Raw genomic sequence first — 11,232 nt, forward strand, 5'->3', positions numbered from 1 at the left:
AGACTTCAAATCACGCAGAAAACAACCTAGAACTCTCAGATTATCCTTCCAAGAACGTTTTACTAAACATCATCAAATATAGCAATAAATCTTCAATAATCACATATATCTCGGTTAAACAACCCCAATATTGCGATGATAAACATGACTAAATCAAGTAATATCAGAGTTTTAGAGATTGCTTCCATTTCAACCTAGTAAATCCAATACACCAAAATGATTCATTGGATCACACTAAAATCACCCACATTAGCGGTGCAAATTTGTCCGCTTTTTGATTTTCTTTTATGTAATTTTATTCAATTTGTTCGGTTTTGAAAATTTTGGAGGCAGAATCGAAAATCAAAACTGAATTCGATTTTAGGGACCGAAATCGAACTGAAAACTGAATTCAAATACGAATTCTATTCCTTTTCGCTTAAAAAAAATCCTGAATTTAAAATATACTAGAATAAAGACATACAAGGTAAAAGAGTAAATGAATTAGTTTGATTCGGATTACCCGGCGAGGTCAAATACTTTTACTCGAAGTAAGTGTCTCAACCTCATTAACTCGCTAGTGTTTCCGACGCTTTCTCAACCATCTCAAGATCTACTTCTAGCGAGCTTTGAACTCGAGGCCTCTTTTGATAATATCAAGACGCTAACTTTTTCATCTTCAATTTCATTAAGCCTATTGATTTTTCCTAACATACGAACCACGGTGTCAGGCGTTCAAATCCCTCTTCATTGACAATGGCCTAAAAGGAAAGGGCCTTTTCCCGGGGATAGAAAAATCTTGATAATGATATTAGGATGAAGGGTAATGATGTAACCTTCAGATAACATTTAATATAATAAACTATGAGGAATATGAAATAAAATATAAATTAGTGGTAACATGATCTCTGTGTCTAAGTGGTTCGTGATACGTATAGCATCTCAACATCCTTAGACCAACATTAACCTTGCCAGTGACGTGTAGGTAAATAGCACACTTTTTTGGCAAAAATAATTTTCTGACTGTAACCTGGCAGCTTCATGGAAGACATTATTCAACCCTAAATGTCATATTTCGGTGTCAAATTCAGTAGGCCCCACCTATTATGTAATTTATATATATTTTTTAAATAAATTAAAGAAATATACAATATATAATATATGTAATATAACTAAACAAAAATAAAACATATTATTAACTTAAATAATTTAAAGAAAACATAGTTTCATCCCAAAAGAATGTATTTCATCCTAAAAAAACAAAAGAAATAAGCCTTTCCCTTTTTATACATAAGACCTAGACTAGATATAGGCTTCTTCTAGAGCCACCATTGCAGCCTCTATCAACAACCTTCAACCACCATAAACAACCACCATTTTTCTCAAGGAATCTCATTAAACCGAATTATATCTTAAGCAAAAAACCTCAATCAATCGAAAGCTTCCACGTAGGCCCTAACGCTTATCAATTTCTCTGTCACTCCGGTGACTAATGTCGCCGAGGCGTCTCCCCTGACGTCGTGTTAATGACATCAGGCAGCGTTTCCTGTGCCATCTCACCATCACCATACCCATCTAACGCCACATTGTTTTTAATCTTATACCGTATTCTCAGCTTAGAATCCAATACCAACACGTTTGGCAGTGAATCAGACTCCCGTGAGTCCGTGACACGGTCTATACCGAGCTTTTGGACATGCTGAGATCATGACAAGCTCAATCAACATTATCAGTGTGTCACGATCTATACCATTGATCGGCCACATCTGATCTCCGCATTGAGATCATTACGAGCTCGTTCAACATCATCACTAAGCCATGTCCTATATCGAGCTCAATCACATTTGATGTTTGTGTTAAGATCTCGACGAGCTTGGCAATGTTATCACAAGAAAAATATGTGTATGTATCATGACAAGGGTCGATCCCGCACCACCACATTATTCAGCGTTGAAGAACACTAACGGTAAGTATAACCAACCCCCCATTGGTCTGTACAAAGGCATGGGTTACATACATAATGTGGACATGTTCCCTCACGCAGGGGCGGATCTACCATGGGGCAACTGGGATCACTCGCCCCCGATGACCGAAATTTTTTTAATAAATTTTTATATACTTAAAAAAAAAAGTTTCAATATATAGGGATATATAGTAGATATATAAGGAAAGATTTACCGAATAGTCTGCTTATGGTATAGTTGGTTACAGCATGCTACTTTTAACCCGTATGTCACAGGTTCCAAACCAGCTGGCTACTCCTTTTTGTTTACGAAACTTCCTTCCATTCAAGTTCAAATACTACGTATTTAGTTGTTTTCTTCTATCATAAAATATACTGTATTTTTTTTCTTTAATCTTCTCTAGTTTTTTCTCAATTCTATATCTGTTTGTTTTAATTTTTATTTTGTATAATAATTATCTAATGATTTGGCGTTTCTTTATACAATTATTATAATCTAAAATTTTTTAACAAATTCTCTCGTCCCCGTCAAAAAATTATTCTTAATCCGTCACGCCCTCACGTGTCAACGTCAACAATGTTCTACCAGGGTTAGCCATTACTTATAATTGGCATCCCTCAAATATGTATGGACCAACCATATAATATTTGGTACTTTTCTTACGTGCGACGTGGTGTTGCCTAGCAAATAGGTCTCCATGGAACTCATAAGCCAAAACCCTTACACAAAGCTTCTTGAAGTTATAAACTTATAATTTCATATACAACCTTACTGTGTTAGCTTCACGAGAGTTCACGATCCCTACGATTAAGACCTCATAAAACTTTTTATTTTAACGGCAAATGAAAAAATATATTAAAACACAAAGGGCCAGGACATTCCCAAAAGCCCAAATACAAAAGGCCCAAAGCCCAAAAACGACAATACAAATACAGAAACCAAAAGGAAAATACAAGGCAACAAGCCCACAACACTACATCAAACTAAAATAATTGTTGTCCAAATTCAGCTTCCAAACATTGGCAGCCTTCAAAATTGCAGGGGACTTTTTGACTTTGAACTGCAACAACTTTAAACGAATATAGCTCTGAATATCTTCACAAATAGCTTCTGCAGTTCTTTTCTTTCCTCTAAAAAGCCTCGAGTTTTTTTCACGCCATATATGATAAACACAAGCAGCAAGCACAGAACGATTGATAATATTCCAAATATTTCTTGTAAAAGGATACAAAGCCAATCTATTCACTATACTCTCCAGGTCATTAGGTAAACCTTTAAAAAGCAAATTTGACTTCAACTCCTTCCGGATACAAGCACTGAACTCACATTGAAAGAAGAGATGCTTTATAGAATCCTTTATCTTACCACATAGGGAACAGGACATAGGGATATTAGGTAACCAAATCTGCATTCTGTCCTGAGTATTAAGCCTATTGAGAATAGCTAACCATATGATAAAAGAATGTTTAGGATCAAAACCCTGGAACCAAATCACATGATGCCAGCTAACTTTGTTCCTGCTAACCCTCAAATCACTCCAAGCTTGATGGGTTGCAAAGTTAACAACTTTACCAGTATTGGAAATCCATTTAAAGCTACCATTATCCTCTTTAACATGAGACTGCACTTTATTTCTAAGGTCTAAGATACATTTCCAACCCCAGCTATCATTGCATTTATACTGAGTATTCCAAATACAACCCCCTTTAAGAATATTCAAATTGACCCATTTACACCACAGGGTGTCTGTATGAACAAAAATCCTCCACAAATTTTCAATCATGAGAATATCATTTCATTCTCTTAAGGGTTTTATCCCCAATCCCCCTTGATCTTTAGGAATAAACACATCCTTCCATGCTACCTTAGCTTTGCCCTTAGAACTTTCTCCTTGACTCCATAAGAACCCTTTAAGCAGGCTGTTAATTTCATCAATCACCCCACTAGGCAATTTATATACAGAAGCCCAGTACAATTGCATAGATGATAAAACTGAAGTGACTAGTTGTAATCTACAGCATATGAGAGCTTCTTGTGTCCCCAGTTACTAACCTTGCACCTAATCTTGTCAATCAACCCTTTGCAGTCTTTAATACTCAACTTTTTAGCTAATAAAGGAACACCAAAGTATTTGACAGTGAGCTTACCCACAGTGAAAGGTAACACTTTGATAATTCTATTCTGGATATGCATAGGGACAAAGTCAAAAAACACTCTGCTTTTATTGAGGTTAGGCAGAAGACCAGACACCTGCCCAAATTCTTCCATGGCTCTTTTAATAACCTGAGCAGACTTTTCATCACCATGGCAGAAAACTAAGAGGTCATCAGCAAAACAAATATGAGCAAGTTTCATCTTTTTACATTTGCTATGATACTTGAAGCTTTTCTCTTTTTCAATGTTATTATTAAGAATTAAGGAGAACACTTCTATAACTAGGGTAAAAAGATAAGGAGTGATAAGGCTAAAAAGGAACATATATTTCATAGCAATATCCCTCCTAAATAATAGGTTTTCATATATAATTGTATTATATTTTCATTGTAATTGTTTAAATAAATAAGTGCGAAGACAAAAGGCGAAAACGAAGATTTGAAGACACAAACGTCCAAAAAGCTCAAATGTTCAAGATACAATTCAAAAGGTTCAATTTATTGATGAAAAACGTCTAAAAATTACAAGAGTACAAGTTACAAAACACAAAGTACAAGATATTAAATTGTACGCAAGGACGTTCGAAAATCCGGAACCAGGACATGAGTCAACTATCAACGCCCGACGCAATGGACCAAAAATTACAAGTCAACTATGCACAAGAATATAATATAATATTTAAATAATTATATAAATTATTTATATATTATATATATTTAAAAATTATGTCGACAAGCTATGAGACAAATGATCCTGAGCTGGATTTTCAAACTCCGCGACTCGCGGAGTTTGAAGGCTAAAAACTCCACGACTCGCGGAGCTGTCAGAAATCAAAACTCCTATAAAAGGTCACGAATTCAACGAGTAAAAAATAATAATAATAATACTCTGTAATAAATAAATAAATAAATAAATATATAATATATAGTAAAGGGTAGTTTTATATTAGATTAGTTTGGGTTATGTAAAAGTTATTTTTACGGGTTTTAAAGTCGGAGCTCTGTCCGTGTACTACTACGCGATAAATAATCAATGTAAGCTATGTTCTCCTTTTTAAATTAATGTCTCGTACTTAAGTTATTATTATGATTATTTGAGCCGAAGTAATCATGATGTTGAGCTAAATATTAAAGACAGGGTAATTGGGTTTTGTACCATAATTGGGGTTTGGACAAAAGAACGACACTTGTGGAAATTAGACTATGGGCTATTAATGGGCTTTATATTAAATTAACGATACCTCGTTAATTTAATATAAAGGTTATGATTTGACGTATCTATATATAACCACATACGCTTAATCGGACACGATGGGCGGGATATTTATATGTACGAATTATTGTTCATTTGACCGGACACGGGGATGGATTAATAGTCAATGGACTCATTAAAACAGGGGTGGATTACATTCAAGGGTAATTGTTAACAAAGTATTAAAACCTTGGTTTACACACAGTCGATAACCTGGTGTATTCATTAAGCAAAGTATTAAGACCTTGTTACAGTTCGAATCCCCAGTTAGTTGGAATATTTGACTTCGGGTATAAGGTTAAATTTTCCGAGCAGTTTATAATTTGACCGATGAACTATTATGGACAAAAACCAGATAGGTTTCAAATACATCCAGGACAAAGGACAATTAACCCAGGACAATAAATTAAAATCAAAATGTCAAACATCATGATTACGGAAGCTTAAATAAGCATAATATATTTTATTTCATATTTCCTCGTACTTTTATTTATTTTCATTTTAATTATTGTTATTTATTTTATATTGTTATTTAAATATCGTCATTTACTATACGCTTCGCTTAAAATATAAATCGACAAACCGGTCATTAAACGGTAAACCCCCTTTTATATATTATTATATATAATTATATATATTTTGTACAAATATAGTTGTTTAAAAATATAGTGTGCAATAAGCCCGCTCCCTGTGGAACGAACCGGACTTACTAAAAACTATACTACTCTACGATTAGGTACACTGCCTATAGTGTTGTAGCAAGGTTTAGGTATATCCCATTTGTAAATAAATAATTAAAACTTGTGTAATTTTTAATAGTATTTCTTGTAAAATTAATAGTATTTTATATATACCTCGCACGACATCAAGGAGATATGGGATCTCCTTGTCTTAATCCCCTACCCCATTTGAAAAAACCCTTGACTTCTCCATTAATGCAGATAGAGAAAGAAGAGTTGGATATACAAGCCATAATCCAACTAATCATCTTACTATGCATACCAAAACATCCCATAATATCTTCAAGAAACTTCCAACTGACTGTATCATAAGCCTTTTGGATGTCAATCTTCATGGTACATCTTTTGACCCCTGTAGCTCTATTATAACCTTTTAACAACTCTTGTGCAACTAGAATATTATCATGAATGGACCTATCAGGGATGAAAGCACTTTAAGTGCAGCTAACAATCTTGTTCAACCCATATTTCAATCTATTAGTGAGAATTTTGCTGATACACTTATAAAGCACATTGCAGCATGCAATGGGCCTAAAATCGGATACTTTTAGTGGAGTATCCATTTTAGGGATAAGTGATATAATAGTAGCATTAATCTCACCAAATAACTTTCCATTAACAAAGAATTCTTTGACTGCCTCACAGATATCTTTTCCAATAATGCTCCAGGCCTTTTTGAAGAATAATGAAGTGAAACCATCTGGACCTGAGGCCTTGTTTTCATCTATGTCAAAAAGAGCATCTTTAATTTCACTATCTGTAACAGGGACCACCATTTCATTTGCATCTGCACTACTTAAAGTAGTAGTAAAAATATCACCCAACTCATTTATATTTCTGCAACCAACATTACTCCCCAAAAAACTTTTGAAATGCTCAACAAACTGGTCTGCAACTTGGTCACCTTCATACCTAGTACCCTGCTCATCACAAATACTATCAATTCTGTTCTTCACTTTTCCACTTTTCAACATACTGTGGAAAAACCTAGTATTTCTGTCTCACTCACCCAACCATTTAATCTTGATCTTCTGCTGTAAAAGAACATATTCATCCTTCTTGGCATCTTCATAATCATTAAGAGCTTTAACTGCAAGCTTCTTCAAATGTTGATCATGGGGGTTGTTATCAATGCTTGCTTGACAAGCACTCAACTGGTCCCTTTTTTCCTTAACATTGTTAAAAATATTCCCATGTTTCCAATTAAGCTTATTTAATTCTTTTTTAAGGAGCTTCAATTTAGAAACAACCTGGAACATTTTATGTCCCTCAACATGCCTCTTCCAACCTTGATCAACAATAGTGAGAAACTTATCTTTATTAGCCAAATGATTCATGAACCTGAATGACCTCTTTTTCTTAATAAGGCTATTAGGAATGATCAGAACTGAAGGACTATGGTCAGTGTGACAACCCGAAAATTTCTGACCAAATTTAAACTTTAATCTTTATATATTCCCGACACGATAAGCAAAGTTTGTAAGTTGAATCTCAAGAATTTTAAACTATGTTCATGCATTCATTTAACCTCGACCAAATTCCAACGATTCATGAACCATTAAATGAACGTATATAATTATGTATGTATATATATATATTATAACTTGAAAACGTTAATAAAGTATTAAACGTATAATACTTTACATGAACGTATTTGTTTCAAAAGATATTTATCAACGGAATTAAAAGATAATATTAAATGATTGATTTATCTGATACATTGTATGATCACGAGTCTCTGTTGAGAGGTCCACTTTGATTTAGGAAACCTTTTCTTTTTAACGATATTCGGAATAATTGGTAAAGTGAATTTCAAATAAGAACAAAAGTGTCAATCAACAGGAACTAGACAAGAGTTAGTGGAGATTCCTGTTTGATCTTCAATTTATGTTTTACAATATTTTCCTCGTGATCTCTATAAGATAACTATTTTAACTTTTGTATTATTTATGAAATATGGATAACTTAGAAATTAGATATCAACGTTTCACTTTAAAATGAATTCATACGTTTAACTAACCTTTAAACCTTATCTTACGATTCACCAACAAATTGTAATTTAAAAGCTTGAAATCTATTTTGAATATAAATTTTTTTATGTTTTATAATATAACGATCTCCATTTTAACTTTTTAATAAAATGATTATTATTATATAGTTTTAGAAAACAAAGTTATCACATTTGATTTAAACGTATAAAAACGTTTCAGTTTAAAAAGAAACTTTATTAATTGGGATGTTTATAAGATAAATTGGATATGACTCTTGAAGAATTTAAATAAAGCTTACATTATAAAATTACAAATATATCAAGTGTTTCAAAAACGTAAACATGATTTGATATAATATTGTTCGACTATCTAAACAATTACAAAATTGAACGTTAAAATATAATTAGTTTTGAAAAACTAAATATTGTATTATTAGGTAAATATTTCAATATGAACAAATTTTTTTTTTTAAAATAAGGATATATATATATATATATATATATATATATATATATATATATATATATATATATATTTTACAAGTGACAAAATATAGTATTTAACGGTTGATTTAAAATAATATATTTGGATAAACAACGAGACTTTAATTTATGGAAGCAAATGACCACGACAGTCAAATACAAACGTTATGCTTTGGGTAATATAGTCTTTAAATGATTAAGTCTAATTATTGTTGAAGGTACACGTCACGTAACATAAAGTGCTAGTTATTTGAGCGTACGAAAATGCATTCGAGAAACCGGAACCAGTACATAAGTCAAGCTTCAACGTATAATAGATCGGAACTAAATATACATGTTAACTATGTACATAAATATAATATAATATATAATTAAATATATAAATAAAATATATATATAATATATATATAAAACCGTCGGCACAAGAAATTGATCGAGTGTGAGCTGTAAACCGTAGTGCCGCGATCGCGGCTCAATTACACCTAAAAACTCCGCAATCGCTGAGCATAGGGTCCCAGAAATGAGGCTATAAGTCTCGAATGCATTTTGATTCAATTCACAATTCCATTTATCGATCTATCTCTCTGATATTACATGTACTCCGTAATATTTATTTTATTTATTATAAATTATTATAAATCTTATTATTATTATTATTATTAGTAGTATTAGTATTAGTAATATTAATATTACACATAAAATATTACGACGAGGTCATGAGCGAATCATTTCAAAAACTGGTTTTCGAGTAGGATAGGACTAAGGAAATTATGTGTTATAGATATGGAGGTGATGTGTATGGTTCATGGGTATGCTCGTGAGGTCAATTTAGTGTTTATCATCTCCGTTGCGTCTACGAATCTTTCCTGCAATATTGAATCTCAATATTGAATCTCAATATTGATACATGAGCACTCATAACTTAACTTTTATATATTAATAGTATATCCCTGACTAGTGCTCGAGAATATAGGATTATGCATGCTTGTACTTTTGATATTGCCCTTAGATAGGTTATTGATAGTGCTCCAAATAAACATATATTTAGGCGCAATATCCTTCCAATATGTAAAGCTTTTAGTTGCAATTGTTCTATTTTTATGTAATATTCGTTTAAATAAATAAGTGCGAAGACAAAAGAAGAAAACAAAGATTTAAAGACGCAAATGACCAAAAAGCTTAAATGAACAAGATATAATTCAAGTGATTTCATTTATTAATAAGAAACGCCTAAAAATGACAAGAGTACGAGTCGCGGAATGCAAAGTACAAGATATCTACGCGTACGAAAGGACGTTCGAAAATCCGGAACCGGGACCTGAGCCAACTATCAACGCGCGACGCAACGGATCTAAAATTACAAGTCAACTATGCACAAGAATATAATATAATATATATAACTAATATAAATTATATAAATTATATATATTTAAATAAAACGTCGGCAAAGAAGAAAACAAATGATTTTTAGATGTCATAGAGGGCCATGCGATCGCATGGCCTGGAGGCACTATTTCCATGCGATCGCATGGCAGCAGTTTGTTGGTCAGGTACTATAAAAAGGCAACGAATTGGACGAAACATACACATCATATTTCATTCTTCCTCTGTAATCAAATATATATATATATATATATATATATATATATATATATATATATATATATATATATATATATATATATATATATATATTTATATTTATAATTTTAAGTTTAATTTAAGTTTAATAATAATTGGGTTATTGTAAAAAATGTTTTAAGGTTTTGTAAGTCGGAACTCTGTCCGTGTAACGCTACGCGATTAATCACCACTGTAAGCTATGTTCTTCCTTTTTAAATTAATGTCTCGTAACTAAGTTATTATTATGCTTATTTAAGCCAAAGTAATCGTGATGTTGGACTAAAAATTAAGATTGGGTTATTAGATTTTGTACCATAATTAAGGTTTGGACAAAAGACCGACACTTGTGGACATTGGACTATTGACTATTAATAGATAGGGGGTATTGTCTAATCGAATGACAACTCATTAGAATCTATCGAACCTATCTTCAAATTAGTTAATCTAATAATTATTAAAATGATTATGTATGTCCTATTTAGTGACGTTTATACGACATCTTTTACGATCATTTAATTAATTATTCGGGTTGGGTAATTGATTATTCATTCTGATCAAGTGGGTAAATTAATATTCATATTTCATATCTCATTAAAACAGGGGTGGATTACATACAAGGATAATTGGTGTAATTGTTAACAAAGTTATAAAACCTTGGATTACATGCAGTCGATAACCTGATGTAATCATTAAACACAGTATTAATGTGACGACCCGGAAATTTCTGACCAAATTTAAACTTAATCTTTTTATGATCTCGATAAGATAAGCAAATTCTGTTAAACCGAGTCTCAAAATGTTAAAACTATTTTACATAAATGCATTTGACCTTGACTATTCCCGACGATTCACTAACAATTGTGTGTAATTAAAAATGTAAATAAATATATACAAATATAAATATTAGTGTATATCTAATATTTTGAAAATACACTTTATCTAATTGGAAATAAAAAATGTAAAATAATAATAATTAAGTATTACTAAAATGAAAAGATATGATATAAAAACTATATATGATTCTTATTAATAACTATTTATAAAAGTA

The 11,232-nt window shown here is 31.9% G+C and overlaps 1 protein-coding gene across 1 annotated transcript; it reads right to left on the reverse strand.

Moving 5' to 3' along the window:
* Nucleotides 1-1,468: 1,468 nt before the first annotated feature.
* LOC139901675 (uncharacterized) lies at nucleotides 1,469-3,726 on the reverse strand. Its single transcript, XM_071884359.1, has 3 exons — nucleotides 2,921-3,726; nucleotides 1,730-1,802; nucleotides 1,469-1,678 (listed from the first exon to the last, which is right to left on the reverse strand). Exons 1-3 carry the CDS (start codon nucleotides 3,724-3,726, stop codon nucleotides 1,469-1,471), a joined length of 1,089 nt encoding a protein of 362 aa, XP_071740460.1.
* Between the last annotated feature and the right edge of the window lie 7,506 nt (nucleotides 3,727-11,232).

This window comes from Rutidosis leptorrhynchoides, chromosome 3 (genome assembly GCF_046630445.1).
Source record: "Rutidosis leptorrhynchoides isolate AG116_Rl617_1_P2 chromosome 3, CSIRO_AGI_Rlap_v1, whole genome shotgun sequence".
Classification (NCBI taxonomy): Eukaryota; Viridiplantae; Streptophyta; class Magnoliopsida; order Asterales; family Asteraceae; genus Rutidosis; species Rutidosis leptorrhynchoides.

Bases quoted from the DNA above. Each gene is read 5' to 3' on its own strand.
- LOC139901675 (XM_071884359.1), bottom strand. From the start codon at position 3,726: ATGATTGAAAATTTGTGGAGGATTTTTGTTCATACAGACACCCTGTGG. The intron at 1,803-2,920 runs GTAGTGTTGTGG...AGCTCGATATAG, and splicing joins AACAATTATTTTAGTTTGAT to GACATGGCTTAGTGATGATG. The intron at 1,679-1,729 runs GTATAGATCGTG...TCATGATCTCAG, and splicing joins TCAGATGTGGCCGATCAATG to CATGTCCAAAAGCTCGGTAT.